Raw genomic sequence first — 15,957 nt, 5'->3', positions numbered from 1 at the left:
AAAAGGAAACAATAAGTCACAGAGTATTAGAAAGAGTGCAGCTCGGTTAGCTCAGTAAAAATCATTACCATTTGGGGGATATCTAATATTAGCAAGGCTAATGTCGACATTGCATCTGATTTTCATCTTCCATTTTATACATAAAGACATGGAGACCCAGGTACTGTGGTGGAATTTTCAAGGCCTTGTAGAAGAGGCAATGAGAAGGTGCAAAGAGAACGTGAACTTTTGAGTTTGAAGTACTTCTTCTATATCAGGACTTAGGGTGGGTGGGCCAGGGCTACATATTTGAATCAGAGGGCCTTGTAGGCAAGGTTTTTGTGTCTGTACGTTATTTTCAGACTAGTCCATGGCTTTATCAGATTTTCCATGCAGGTTTGTAAGACTTCTAAAGAACTACAGTTTGGTAGTATGTTGTTTTTATAGTGAACATAACAGGAATATACAACCATTCAAATATACCTGAGCTGGTGTCAGCTTGAATTGACCAATATCTCGTGTGTGTGTGTGTGTGTGTGTGTGTGTGTGTGTGTGTGTGTGTTTCTTGCTTTTTTAACACTATTATTTTGAGTATCTAGCTAGCTGCAACATTTTCATTACCGTGTGATAGTTCATTGTTTGACTATCTTATAATCTCCTTACCCATCTTCTCTTAGTGGATACTTGTGTCCTTTATTTTTTCGTCTTTTAGAAGCAATGTTGTTGCGCACATTCTTAGGTCTCTTCTACATAGCTTGCATTGTCAACACATTAGGGAAAACCTAATATTTACCAAGCTTTGGTGTGAGAGAACATGCCTACTTCTGCAAGGAAAAGTGAAGAATTTTTCTCTTTGCTCACTCCTTTTCTTACCGTTTTTTCCTTGTAAAGGAAAAAAATCTGCTCAGTAAATTCTCTGATTAGCTTGGCTGTGTGTGCAGACTTAGCCAGCACCCCAGGTGGTTTTCATGACCAGAAGACACTAGCATTCATCCTGATTGAATTTATGAGAGTTGGCTCCTTAATATGAAGAGATTTGGAGAAAGTATACACAAGATTAAAATCTTGGAAAATTGGCCCCTTGTGAAAAAGCTAAGGGAGTTGGGTTTATTTAGCCTATAAAAATTGAAAAAAAAATATGAAACAAGATTTAATAATTTGCAAGAGAAGCATTTTATCAAAGAAAGTGCAAATACTTGCTAATTCAAATAGAAATTCATGTTAATCTGGAGGAAATACCTCTTGCTAAAACCAACAGCAAATACTGAATATTTTTTAGGCACCGGGGATTTAGAAAGAAAAGCTGTTGTTATTGCCTTCAGGGAGTTGAAGACAGCAGACACAGTGAACAAACCCAACCCAGAGCAAACCAGGATGCAATATTTCACCAGGTCTAGACTGCGGGCTTGAGTGGAGCTAAGTAGGTGGACCTTGGGGAGCTTGTGGAGCAGAGAAGCAGGGAGAGGTCATAGGGAGGAGGGGAGAGAGCCTACAGGGCTTAATAAGCCTTAACAAGTTAACCTTTGTGTCGCCGGTGCCGGAGCATCCATCCAAAAGCAGTGACTTCCAGTGACTTTCGTGTTTGGTTTTATTAATTGTTTTGTTACTCTGATTGTCAGTAAGAAATAGTTTATCACTGCCTAGAATACACATACATATGAAGAGAATTTTCACAAAACATTTTACCTCACTAATGTGATGGATATGTTGGTTTTTTCTTTCTTTTTTTTCCTTGTCTTTCACCTTTAAGTATGTTAGATTACTCTAGAAATAGATTGAAAACCCTTAAGGTGATCAGTGTGGGACCTTTCCCATAGAACTAGGATTTATACAGGTAGTGTTGAGTGATGAACTTGTCACTGCAATAGTGGTTAGTCATTCATTTACTAGGATTTGAACTCAGGGCAGAGAGCTTGCTCAGCTGGTGTTCTATCACTTGAGCCATACATCTGGCCTTGCTTTTTGCTGGTTATATCCAGATAGAGTCTGGATTCTGGAGAATGAATGAGTTAATTTACACGGTAGGAGCAAAATTTCTTACTTCGTTTCCTTGTTTAACCAATCCTACCTAATACATACTGAACTGTGTCCATTATGTGTGTGTGTGTGTGTGTGTGTGTGTGTGTGTGTGTGTGTGTGTGTATGTATGTATGTATTTCTGCAGTACAGAGCATTGAACTTAGGGCCTCACACTCACTCAGAATGTGCTCTTTAGCCACAGCCCTGGCTCCCAAGATGACTTTGTGAGATTGATTCTGATGCTTGCTTTCAAGTTGACACTTCCTGTAGAAGGATGGGGGTGAAGAGAGCAATTTTGGATCCCCAAGAGCAAGACACCTAGGGTACTCTTTAACATGCTCGTCTCCTATTGTGACTGGTGGTGGGGTTTGAGGTGTGGAATATAGCACGGTAGTTGCAGAGGACAATGAAGGGGGGTATATCTATCTGTCCATAAGCAAACTCAGAGGAGGAAAGTAGAATTAGGCTTTCTGTTCTTCTGTTCCTAGCTTGCTCTGTATGGCTCTGTCTTCTGCTTAGTCTCAGGCCTCCACGGTATGGAAGCATCCATTTTGTATTTCTTGCTGCTAATTCACTGTGAGCCTCATCTGCAGACTGAATGCTATTGTAATTCTTTATTCAATATTTGGTGCAAGAATCCACATTACTGCTTCTGTTCAAAGAGGAAAGCATTTCTGGCCTACTCACACAGGAGAGTCTATATCAGGGAGTGTTTCCGACTTGAAAGCAATGTATCACTGGTCTTCCCTTCCTAAGAGAGTGTAGGGGGTTCTTTCCTGCCTTGTCCTGTAGAGACTTGAACTCCCAAAGGGTCCATGTGGAATTGATTTGGGGAATTCCTGTCATCAGATTTTCCTCTTAAGGGTGGAGTGCCATAGCAGCACTGAAAAGGAAAATCCTTTCTTTTGGCCTTTATTTTGCTTCAGTGCTTTTGGTCTTGTCGACTAAGATTTAACATTCTTTTGATCTTCCCAATCCTATGTTAAGCTCTTCACTTTAGATTAGAAAGGATTTTAAAAGACAGTGGTTTCATTTTGTTTTTTTAGAATAATAGAAGTAGTGATTATTGACCCTTTATGAACTTCAATAAACCTTTTCTGCTTCCTTCTTTATGAACTGCCGTGTGGGGGAATCTGCTACAGTCTGTGTCTTAGTATAGTATACTAACCAATGCTAGGTTTCTGTGCTCTCTTCTAGGAGGCTGATGTTGTAATGAGATAACGCTCAGTGTTTTGAGTGTGGGTAGACTCACACTTTGATAAAAATATGAAGACCTGTACTCTTCTGTATGGTGGCAACAACAAGTGGTGCATGACAATTTAAAGTTAAGAATTAGGCTCTCACTGGTCACATTTCCAGTGCTTGGTTACCCACATGTAGTAAATGCAGTATTGAAGTTTTAAGCCAGATTATATGGAAAGGGAAAAGGAGGGAGGGAAAAGAAGCTGTCTTTTATATTGAAGGAATTGCCGTACCGCCTGAGAAACGCGAGAAGTCAGTCTTAAGAGTCTCAGAGATGTAGTTCTGAGCTTATCTTCTGTGTTTATCCATGGTCTGTGACTTTATGGTCCTGAATGTAGGTGAGGACAGGAGGGAGCTGGGGTATCTGGTGGACCCACCTGTGTTCTGAAAGAGATAAGCTCTAGTGGGTCTTCTGGGGCAACAGCACAAAGATTGGGAACACTTCTCAGGGCATGAGAAGAGAATAACTTTCCAATATTACCACTTCTTGGCTGTTTAGTCTTTAGTATTCCTTCTTTCTACTTCCGTGTGGTGTTCCATGATGAAGTGTCAAAAATGAAATAGCTCAGGCTCCTGATTATACGATCTGTCTATTGAAAGCTGTGGGGAGGAGGAGCTGTCTTGCTCAGTGTAGTTGAGTCCACAGCTGAAGGAGCAGGGATTAACTTGGGCCTGTTGTAGAGAAGACCTGGGGGTCGGATTGGGCCTTCAGCCCCCCCCCCCCCGCTATCTCCCCCAGGAGCTTGGATGTGCCCAGAATAATCTTCTCCCTCCTCTCTCACCTCCTTGATCTTAGATGCTTTATGTACCTTCCAGTCCTGCTATCCTCTCTCATTCCTCTGCTCTAAAACTTTCAGTATTACCTTAATATTGAAAACGTCTTAGCCATGTATGCTGGGCTCATTTACCCTTAACAGGGAGATAACCCATTTCCTTTCTAAAACTAAACTCGTTTTCATGCACGTGCAAGTTTACTGTTGCTGTGGTTTGCAAAATAATTTGGGGGTTTGGGACTGATGGTAGCTGAGGTTTCCCCCAAAGCTATTCAGTGCCTAATGGTTTGCTCAAAAAAAGTTGTTTCTGGTGGTATTTTGCTGATTTAGTAACAACTATTTAAAATCACCCTTCGGCTCAAGAAATCAGGGTCTAATAAGCAGAGCAAGAAGTGCAGCCATAAAAAGCCAATGAAGAATTTTGTGTATTTTAACTCTCAGATAACCTTGAACTATTGGCCAGTTGGAAGCTGTAACCCAGTGCACTTGAGTGAGCTGTAGATTGGGTCAAAGGTCAGCATTCCTAGGTGCCATCTGTCAACTCTAGCTAGAAATTAGCTAATGTGTAAACTGCCTCCCAGATCAATCTACCTTTCCAAGGATGGTTGAAGGGAGCAACTTTATTCAGAATTTGATTACAGCCAACATTTTATTGAACTGTGTTTTGGGGGGAGTGTCCTTAGGGTAAAGAAGAGAAGGTATTGTTTAAAGTTTCCTTTTTGGGTCAGGTTTTGATTTCAGGTGGGAGAACAGAGTCTGCAGTGTGGCCTTCGCTGACTTTGCTCACCACCTCTGCCTCTCTCCTTTGCTTCACAGACCAATGAATGGAACAAGAATGATGACCGCCTGCTGCAGGCCGTGGAAAATGGAGATGTGGAGAAGGTGGCCTCACTGCTGGGCAAGAAGGGAGCCAACGCCACCAAGCACGATAGCGAGGGCAAGACCGCGTAAGCAGGACCCTTGATTGCCACATCCACTCTCAGAGCGTTCTCTAGCATCCTTAGGATTCAAGTGGAGTGTTTTATGAGGTCTTTGTGAAACTACTGTCACGCCCCCTCCCACTCCCATGCTCAACTATGTGTGAAAGTGCTTAATCTGATTTCGGTCTCTGTCAGTAGTTCCACATTACTTAGTATTCCCAAGTGGCTGTCGTTGTTCCCAAATATACCCACACTTTAGCAAAGAACAAATACCACCAAACTACAGCCAGGTGGTAGGTAGAAAATGAAATCTATCTTATATAAGAACCAGTATAAAAGAGAAGAATAATTTTTCCATGACCTTCAAGCTTTATAGTTGGATTATATAGTTTTATAACCTCTCTTAGCATAGATAGGTAATTCCATGAGTACTGTAATTTATTTCATGGTTTGCCATTTCTCTTGTTCATTATAAATTAAAATTGAGGTATGTGAATGTGTGTGTATGTCTACCTGCATGTACCTAGATGTTTATATTCATCCTTACCCTGGTAGTATTGTAAAGAGATCAGGGACTTTGAAAGTAGATCAACTTCTTATAGGTCCTGTTTGTCCTTCTTTATAATATTTATTATTATGAATCATGTGATTGTTGAACCTCACTTTTTTCAGTGTAAAAATGAGATGATATTTAGTTGCTACAGCATAGAAGAGCATTGACATGGGTTGGATACTCCTAGAAACAGGATATTCATATATGAGACAAGGTATTTGAATGCCACTAGTTTTATTCTCTAGGGATCTAGGAAGTGTGGGAAGAGAGGAAGTCTTGTATGTAGGCTATTGGCAGGTTCCGATTGTGAATGACTGGAGGGCTAAGACTTCTGGGAATCTTTTTAGATTCTTAAGTAGGAGTTGGTAGACTGACCTGCTTGCTACCTGTTATTTAACCATGGGAAGTTGTGTTTGCTCCTGAGCTACAGAGGCAGAATTAACCTGTTACAACAGAGACCATAAAGTACACAAAGTCCAGAATGCTTATCTGACCCTTACATTTTTGCTTACCTTAAATTTAAGTAAAGTAAGGAAAGCCCCTGATCTGCTCCTCTGAGATTGTGTGCTCTTGCTAGGGACCATAGGAAGTCTGAAAAGATATAGGTAGCCCACACGTGTAGGTACTATATGGAAAGAGCTTGCAGTTTTCAGTTCACAGTAGGCCCTTTATTAACCCAGTTCTCTTCCCTCTTCATCCCAGACTAGTTAGTGATTCTTGCTACAGGGATCTTTTACTTCAAGAAGAGGTGATACCCATGGTTGTTATGCATGAGGTGATGTACTGGCAATCTTAATCATGAATCAGCATTTCTGAAATTCCTAGATGTGCCTTTGGACCTGCCTTGTACACCACTGTACTACCTTCTAGAACTGTATGTGTGTGTGTGTGTGTGTGTGTGTGTGTATGTATATATATATATATATATATATATATATATACATATATATATCCCCTCTTGTGCAACTTTGTAGGTGTCTGTAGAAGATAAATTCTTATACTCACCCCAGAGAAAGAAAAGATAAGTGTTTATCCGTTTTGTCTGCAATACTACTCACTGGAAAGATAGAGAACTTATATTAGTAGCTTAGCCACAACTATGGTTCTTTTATTGTGGTAAAATACAGGTAACATAAGTATTTAGCATTTTAATGATTGAAAGGCTACCACTTTAGAGACAGCAAGTACATTCACACTGTAGTTCAGCCACCATCCCTGGCTGATTTTATTTCAGCACCATTGAAATAAAATCCAGTACCTATTAAGCAACTGCTTCTTCCTTTCCCTGTACTTTCCCTGGCAACTACTCATGTGATGGTTGTCTTTGTGAGTTTGTCTATTCTGAATATTTTATCTAAGTGAGAATCATATAATATATGGTATTTGTCTCTGGTTGCTTTCAGTTATATTTTCAGAGATCCTCCATGTTAGTATTCATTCTGTGCTTTTTTTTTTTCAGTAGTAGTAGTAATGGAAATGTATGTGGCCATTGTGTAGTGATGACCACTTCCGTTTTTCTGCTAAAACCAGGATCCATGTAACACAGCTGTTCCTGAGTAAACTCTGGAAATAGCTTTCACACCTCTGCCCCTGTATTTGCAAGTCAGCTATTTCGCATTAGATGACACATGTGGAGATTTAGGAGAACTCATAAAGAAAGGAAGGGAGGGAGTAATTATTTTTTCAGCGTAGGATTTTTTGTTCATAAGTAATCATCTGTCAACACTTCATTTTTGTGCTTAGAGTATTCCTTTTGAGGACTAAAGTTCTTAACTAGTGACTGTAAGAATTTAATTTTAAAGGCACCAGAATGTGAGAATTCAGTCTTATCTGGCTTCATATTTCCATTCAAGTCTATGACTGGTATATTCAGAATGAAATGGGACTTTGAGGTTGGAAACCACCTCCTCGTCCCTTTGGTATCATATAATCATGTGAAATACAGGATGTTATTGCGGTGTTGATCCCTTGGCCTCAGCCATCTGGCTTTCCTAAGTCTCCACTTCTGGACTGAGGTTTATTCTCTCTACATCCCTGCCTGAGTGCACAACTTGACCTTGCCTAAGCTGTAGAAACCTCTCTGTTGCTCTTGTTCTTTCTAGGTGTGTTTGGTTTGGTTACATGTAACGAGTCACATCCTAGGGAAAGCTCTCCAACTGTGACTGACTGAAGCTGTCCTTGAGACACCTGTGCTGCAGCTCTTGGTTAGGCCAGTCCTGTGGAGTTTTCAAGGGTAGCATTTATGTGTCAATGTGTGAGAGATGCTTTGTACCTTCTTATTCTGAAAGGCTTGGTCACATTTCCTTATGACAGATCCCTACAGTGTTTAGCCTCATTTTTTTTGCTGTTCTTTAGAGTTTTACTCATCAGCAAAAGACTCCAGACTTTTTTTTTGCCAGTCCTGGGCTTGGGCTCAGGGCCTGAGCACTGTCCTTGGACTTTCTCAAGGCTTAGCACTCTACCACTTGAGCCTCAGCACCACTTCCAGCTTTTTTCTATGTATGTGGTACCGAGGAATCGAACCCGGGTCTTCATGCATGCTAGGCAAGCACTCTACCACTAGGCCAAACTCCCAGCCCCCAGACTTTTTCTTTTAAAAGAGCTTTTGTGATAACCCATGTTGTAATTTGATATTGGAATCTACAGTTGCCTGTAAGTATTGTCCTGATTCTGGCATTCCAAGTTATTCCTTCTGGCCTTGCCTTATGTAGGGTTCTTGCCCACAGGCCTTCTGAAGGTGGGCTGCCTGTTCCTACAGCCTCTCAGACAAGAGTGACGACGCATTTGTCCAGTTTCATTGTCTAGTTGCATTTTACAGTACTAAAAGAACTGTAATGTTAGTTAAAAGCCTTTGTTTTCTAAAGGATTTGAACTCATACAACAGAGTATGCTCCCTATCGGCAAGAATCCTACTAGTATTGTGTTGGTTTTATCTACTGTTGGTATTTGTAGAAGTGACTTTTCAATGTGAGTCTTAATGGGGGGAAACAGTATATTTTGACTGATCAAAGCTCATAAATAAATTTCCTAGAGATAAACTAACAATTTGTTGTCACAGTTTGTCCTCCAGCTTTTAGGACAGCTTCGCTAGACAGTCTGTATTATGAGGGAAACTAGATAGCCCAGAAATTCCCAAGCCTATAGTGGCTCCAGAAACCTCCAAAGCCAAAGTTCATGACCAGATGGGTGATTTGGTAATTCCTTCTCAGTTTCTTCCTAGAGTATTTCCTGCCATGGAAAGATAGGAAACCATGTCAGAAATTTTCTCCCTCTAAGACTGATCAAAGAGTCGAGTTAAAAAAAAAATAAAATAAAAGCAGTCAACTGACTGGAATTCATTTAGGGAAGACCCAAAAAAAGGGTGGTGTCTTGGTTGGAGGAGAAGAAAATAGAGCAGGGCAGAGAGTTATAGCTCCAGGCTGTGTTTATGGAGTCAGGCTTGGCTTGCTGCTGCCCCATCTGTTCTCTTTCCTTAGGGGATTTGAGGAAGTGGGAGGATGTCAGTGCCCTGAAACCTTTTACTGTAGGAGACTCTAATTGTTTCAAGATGGTTTCCCTTATGTTGGATGTGCCTTTAATTAAAGTTATGTGTGTTTGTTTTAAGAACAACCAGACTAAATAAAATCACTGTTAGGACTGTAGTATTTGAACAAATACTCACCAGGGGTGTGTGTGTGTGTGTGTGTGTGTGTGTGTGTGTGTGTGTGTGTGTGTTTGCTTGTGTGAGAAAGACTGTGGCATGTATGTGTATATTCATGTAGATTTTTTTTTCAGAGATTTTATCTTTTGGGCGTGTGAAAGTACTTTTAGATGACTGTGGAATTTATATTTAAAGAGAAAAAGAGGTGGTAGCCTCTGAACTCTGTAAATCAGTACAATAAGGTGCTTCTTCAGCTCATAGCTTGTCATACTTTTTTTTTTAATAGGCATGTGTTTGCTATTTTTTTCTAGTAGTTTCGTCTTAGAAATCAAATCATATTGCCTGATCAGTTATCTCTAATATTTCCCACAAACAGCTGCCACATTAATTCACCTGAAACCCTCACATCCAGTATATATAGCTACAGTGTGCATTCCTTCCCGCAACATCACCCTTACCTTTCCTTAGATAATACCCAGGTACTCACGTCTTTAGGTAGTCTTAAGGAATAAAATTGTCCTAGAAGCAGAGGCAGGGATTGTGACATGTGCCAGTATAGTTTTATGTCCCCAAATCCCCAAGAGATTCCATTGATACTTACAGTGATAAGTGAAGCCTATTCCACTTGAGGTCACATAGACTTTCTTTTTGTGTGTGCCAATACTAGGGCTTAAACTTGGGGCCTGGGCACTGTCCCCTAACTTTATTTTGCTCAAGGCTGACATTACCACTTGAGATACACCTCTGTTTCTGACTTTTCACTGATTAACTGGAGAGGAGTCTCACAGATTTTCCTGCCTGCCCTGGCTTCAAATTGTGATTCTTAGTTATCAGCCTTCTGAAGAACTGAGGATATGTGTGAGACCCTCCAGTTCCTGGCTTCACATATACTTTCCTCCTCCTCCTCCTCCTCCTCTTCCTCCTCCTCCTTCTTCTTTCTTCTTTCTTCTTCTCCTTCTCCTCCTCCTTCCTCCTTCTCCTCCTCCTCATCCTTCCTCCTTCTCTTCCTTCTCCTCCTCCTCCTCCTTCTTCTGTCCTGGGCACTGTCCTCTGACACTTCTGCCACTTGAGCCACAGCGCCACTTCTGGCTAGTGGTACCAAGGAATCAAACCCAGGGCTTAGTGCATGCTAGGTGAGCACACTACCTCTAGGCCACACTCCTGGTCCCACATATACTTCTGAAGATTATATTGCAAGGTTTGTGTTTTATGAATCTAATTGATGGGCATTCCTTTAGTCCAGAATGTTCAGCAGATGAGAAAATATGGTCATCCTCCAAAGACTCAGGTAGGAAGACAAGGCTATTGGAAATGCTGATGAATACTAAGTGCTAACCTGTCAAAGGTCATCCTTGAGGGCTGCAGGACAGTGAGAGAGAGGAAACCACTGGAGTAAGTCAGAAATGTTTCCTTCCTAGTGTATGACACAAGAGGCCTTGAACAGATCAGTGGGATCTGGGTGTGTATTGCGGGGAGAGGATAGTGCAGGTATGGTGATAGCATGAACAAGGTCAGGCCATGTTGCTCCTCTCCTCTCCGGGGCAGCAACACGGGAACGGGGAGGAACACACAGGGCCAGCCTGTAGTCCCCCGGGAGCCTAGCGAGATGGTAAGTGTCGAAGACCCAGCCCTCCCCCAATCACCGGGAAAGAAAAAACCACGCTGAGTCAGAAGCAGTGTTAACCATGAAAGCGCATCAGATCTCTCTGCTGATCTCTCGTTCTCTGATGCTCTCTGATGCTCTCCTCCTTTATTGCGTTAGACAATTAGTTATATACTGTTAGGGTAGGAGAAGGTGGGCACTGGGAAGCTAGCCAATAGGAAGAGGGCCTCTGTGCTACCACTAAGGGTCTGGGTGGGGCTTTCAGGTACTGGGCAGGACAGGTACAGGAAAGCGCGCGAGACTTGAGCTGCTGGGATACCCGCGAAACTGCAGGGGGTTCAATCGAGTCACGTACACAGAGATGCCTTAAGAGAGGTATGCAAAGGACCGAATGCCTAGACAAAGCCCTTTAATTGCAGCTGAGCCAGAATCAGGCTTCAGGGATGGAGGCTAGGCCCCAACAAGGCCACATTGGAAAAAAACAGAGACACCATGACCATTGTTCTTTTCTCTTCTTTAAGAGCATATTGTAGTCAAGGCTCACTTGACTTAGGTCATGGATTGTGAACTTATGCTGGCTTCCATCTTGAGTGAGTTAGGTTGTTTTGGTGTGCAATTCAGTCTGGGCAGAAGAGTTATTAGAATACCCTAGGTAATTTGAATGATCAGTCTAATAGAAGAACCATCAAACAGGACACTCTGCAGCCAGATTCCCTAATCTAGGCTTCCCAGCAAGTGCTACATCAGGACAGCTAAAGACCAGAGAGGCCAATGGGAAATGTTTTTCTATTGTACCCACATGCATGTCCACGCACACATGTGCATGTACACATACATACACACACTGAGTTGCATGTATATATGTACTACACACATAATTCTTTTGAATAAAACCATTTAAGTGAAAGGTGGCCTCACTTGTGTTGAAGTAGTCATATAATTCCTGAGATTTTTCCAAAGGGACTTGTTGCAGAATTGTGCTGTAGAACAAAGACATAGAACCACAGTGAAAGCTGTTGAGTGTGGATTTGGAAGCTATTAAAATACTAGTGGGAGCTTAGGAATTTTTCATTGAAAGCTGTTTTCTAAGTTGAGTTAAGTATATCGAGAATGAAGAATTTTAAGCACTCCAGCGGTTAGCTGTTGCCCAGGGTCAAAGCTCTCGGATTCTGCCCCTCCCCCTGGCTGTCTGGCAGTGCCTTCTCAGCCGGACCTGCCCCCAACACAGAGGTCAGGAGAGCCTGGGAATGGGCTGTGGTTGAGGCGTGCAGAGGAGGATGGGGATGGTTCTCAAGAGCACACAGTCAATGACCTGCCCTAAGTCACTCACACTTATTAGGGCATGTTGGAGCAGGAGGTTCTCACGCCAAGCAGCCACCAGGCAGTTCAAGGGTCAAGACCAGTTTGGTCACTGGCACATGTCTGTCCTTTTCAAACTGCGTCCTAGCCTCAGTGCCTGCCTTCTAAAATGACACTGCCACCTATTGCAGCATTTTGCGTATCATTCGTCTCCACTAGACCCCCTCTTTCATGAAGCCTTTGCTTAAAAAATAATAATTCTCTTTTGTCTCTGCCATTCAGAAATCACCTAGGATCTGTTGAGTGTTGGTTACTTATGGGGCCTGTCGGGTCTCTGATAACAAACAACCAGGATTAGAGGTCAACCTTTCCTAACTAGTAAGAAAGGGATTGTTTCTATGGTGGATGGTTCAGATGGTAGAACACTTGCCTAGCAAGGCCTTGTGTTTAGTCCTCAATACCACTCCCTTGCAAGGACAAGACTTGTTCTCTTGGTAGTGGGCAGGGTATGTTCACCAGTATTGTTCATTTATTCACTCTATAGTTTAAAGACCCTGTCACTTTCTTTACTGTATTTTTCATCTGTGTTAGTTTCTTGCATGTGGTTGTAATTAAGTACCTGACAGCAACAACTTGCTGTAATTTCAAGAGTGTTCACTTCTTAGTTGCTTGGCGTCATATGCTTAGGCAGGATACTATGGAGGAGGAGACTGTTCACCTCATGGCAAATAGAAAGCAGTAATGCGAAAGGATCAGGCCAAGATAGATCTCTTCTTAAGCACATATCCCCTCAGTGACCCAGTTCCTCTATGGCCTACCTTTCCATAGTCGGTTCAAATTTTGAATCCATCAATAGTAAACCTTTCTTAGGTCAAACATACCCTAGGTGATTTCACAATCTTCTAGGCTTTCTTTCAAGTCAAGATTAACCACCACAGTATCAGATGCTCTCACTCACCCTGGGGTAAATTTCAGTTTGCAAAGGTTTAGGAGTTAATACAAATTATCTCTCCTACATCCTGTAGCCTTTACTTTTTCATACCACTTAGTCACTCACTTTTTTTTCTATTTAGCAAGGAAGGTGACAAATGCTACACACTGTCTGCCTCATAGATTCTGCCAGAAGCTATCATTAGAGCTAGTATTGTAACTGGTTGGCAAATCATTGAAAACCAGTTAGCAACAAAACTTCCTTGCCAGTGGATTTCTCCCTGGGCCATTTGGGTTAACACCCACTACAGATTGGAATTTAGTTTTTTTTCATGGCTTTTTATTACTAGAAGCTATTAGGCTGGATTGTACCACCACCACCACCCCGCCCGCCCTTAGATTCTAATCTGAAATGAGAATCCAGGCCTTGTAATCTACGTGTTAGAATTTTCCTGCTGAAAATTTGCTGTGGGCCCATTCTTTCTTGAGCTCAGTGGAATTTAGAGGTTAGAATAAATGTGGTGACATTGATCAAGATGCATTGTGTTCATTAGTTGACATACTGGATTGTTTTCCATTTGAGGAACTACTTAAAGATCACAAAAAAACAATTGGTAGGTGGCATTAGAATCTTAGCACTTTGGAACTGAAAAAGAATTCTTTGATAAGACAAATCAGATCAGTAACTAAGGGTAGTGAATATGAATGACTTTCTGAGAAGACTGTAATCTTATCAAAATTCCTTCCTTTGAAAATAAAATTACTTGTATAAATTAATATAACCACAGGCTTCTTTATGATATTTATAACACATATAATGTACTTTCATCAAATTCATCCCATCATTATTTCCTCTTCCCTTGATCTTTTTTTAAAAGCAGTTTTGGTGGGTTTCAGTATGTTATCACACACGTATTCTCTCCTTCTAGTCTCTTTATTTTTTAATCTTCAGTGTCTCCTAACTTTATTTTTCTCTGTACTCCTCCTGACTTTACTGTGAAGTGCCCAGGAGATGGTAGAGTTGAGATCAAAGCTAAGGATTGATTACTCAAAACTAAAGACTAATGGGTTTTTTCTGCTGTGCCATTGGCCCTAAAATTGAATGTGTCACTGTAAGCTTGCCGAGTTTCAACCCTGGAATCTAAGCATAATCCTGAGAATTTGCTTTTTGAACAGGTTCCTAGGTGCTACTAATATAGGGACCTAGCCCAAAACTGTGCTGGGAAGAAAAATTGAACACTAGCCCAAAAGATATAGAAATGTTTGTTTTTTTAAAAAAAAGTTACTTTTTTTTTATCTCTAGAAAAACATCTTCCAAAAGGCATCAAGTGACAATTAGCAGTGACGGTCTAGCTGTGAAGCTCCTATTATGCAATGAAAACACTAAATCTCTCAAAGGGCTGTAGAAAGGTCCCTTTGTGGCATGGACTATTTCTTAGTCTTTCCCTGACCACAGTGACTCCTTCCTGGAAAACCAAGTACTTTTGGAATGTGGGAGGTATGCATAGACTGCAAGAAACTACCATCATGGCAATGAGTTCAAGTCTTGATCTTTTATATCTCTTCTATATCTTTTTTATATCTCCTCTTTACCTCATGTCTCTGGGTAGTTGAATCACCATTATCAGGAAGGTTCTGGAACCTCTTACCCTCTGGGATTCTGGAGTGTGACTAGTGCCTGTAGAGTTTTATGACTGTGTTAGTAGCTTGATTTGGAGAGTGAAGGTTGGTTAGAGGCACTGACAGCCCTTTATAGCATATTTCGTTTTTCTGACTTCTGGGAGCCAGGAACCTGGTTAGTGAAGGGGAGACAAGAGTTTGTTCTGAATGTAGTTTTCTATGAATGAATATGTCTGAAAAAATTAAAAATCATCTGAAAGTAGTCCTGAAAATATCCGTATATTACAGCTGGTAATGAGAAAGCACACAAACTGGTTTGCTATTACTCTGGAAAACAGAAAGAATTTTCCAGGGCCACAACTTATGGGCTTTTGAATAGCATCAATTCAAATCCTCTTCTGGAGAAGAGTCTTGGGAAACATTCCAGCCTTGTTCCAGGGTATTTATTTCAGGAAAGCTTGCCCAATTTGCTGAGTGGTTTTGTAGGAAATGAAACCTCCTTGCTGGCTTCGTTTGCCTCCGCTCTGGGATTATATTCCCCATTAGTTGAGGCTGGCATTCCCAATCTGCCCTTCTGAGTAGCCTATGTTTTCTTTTTGCCAAATGCTCCCACCAGGTTTTCGTTTGAACTGTGTTGTGTAAAGAGCCAACAGCCAATAGTGAGTTACAATCCATGGCATTTCTATTTGAAGAGACATGGAGCAAACTGCCATTTCTCAGCATAGCACTGAAGGACCAGCTCTAGAGACATGATGAAAGCCTAGGAAAAATCTGCTGCTTGTTTGTTCTGGGACTTTGAGCCAGTTAATAAATTTCTCTGTACCTCAGTTTCTTCCTCTGTAAAAATGGGAAACCCTTAACCCTCCATAAGACTTCTGAGTAGATAAGCTACTCCAGCAATGTACCTTGGAAAATTAGCTGCTATTATTGATAGAATTTGTCATTTTATCACCTTACATGTGGCTTGAAGTGACGGAACTGAAGTTACCTCAGCCACCATTATGCAGCAGTGACCACAGGCTGCACCCAGCAGCTGTTGGAGGGGAGTGACCTCAGTGAGTTGACTTTCTCTTTAGTGGGGAAATAATAGAAGTAAGGCAGAGGCAAAACTCAGAGGCACTGAAGCCTTGGGATCTTTCCAAATGACAAAAGCCTGAAATGTTCCAAATAGCAGTCAGCATCAAAGGATCAAAGTCACTTGGTGTAAATCTTGTGGCTGTTTGTGCCTTTTAAAGTTGCATCTTTGTGGAAGGGCTCTGGCTGAGATGGACAAGCAAAGCTAAAACATCTACCATTCCAAGGAAACATGACACAGTGGGGATTCCTTTTTTGTGGAACTGTTGTTTTTAGGGCTAAGGGGATTATGTTTTCAAAGAACA

General features: G+C 41.4%; 1 protein-coding gene across 6 annotated transcripts in view; it reads left to right on the top strand.

Annotated features, from left to right (window-relative positions):
- The window catches only part of Rai14 (retinoic acid induced 14), a 126,163-nt gene that overhangs the window by 66,214 nt on the left and 43,992 nt on the right, over nt 1-15,957 (top strand). For all 6 annotated transcript variants that reach the window (XM_090332075.1, XM_090332070.1, XM_090332072.1 and 3 more), the window contains one exon: nt 4,830-4,960. In XM_090332075.1, coding sequence (XP_090188201.1) covers nt 4,830-4,960 — 131 coding nt within the window. The remainder of the gene's footprint in view (nt 1-4,829; nt 4,961-15,957) is intronic.

The sequence above is a fragment of the Megascapheus bottae genome, chromosome 4 (genome assembly GCF_031878675.1).
Source record: "Megascapheus bottae isolate mThoBot1 chromosome 4, mThoBot2.hap1, whole genome shotgun sequence".
Taxonomy (NCBI): Eukaryota; Metazoa; Chordata; class Mammalia; order Rodentia; family Geomyidae; genus Megascapheus; species Megascapheus bottae.
This window is presented reverse-complemented; position numbering and strand designations above follow the sequence as displayed.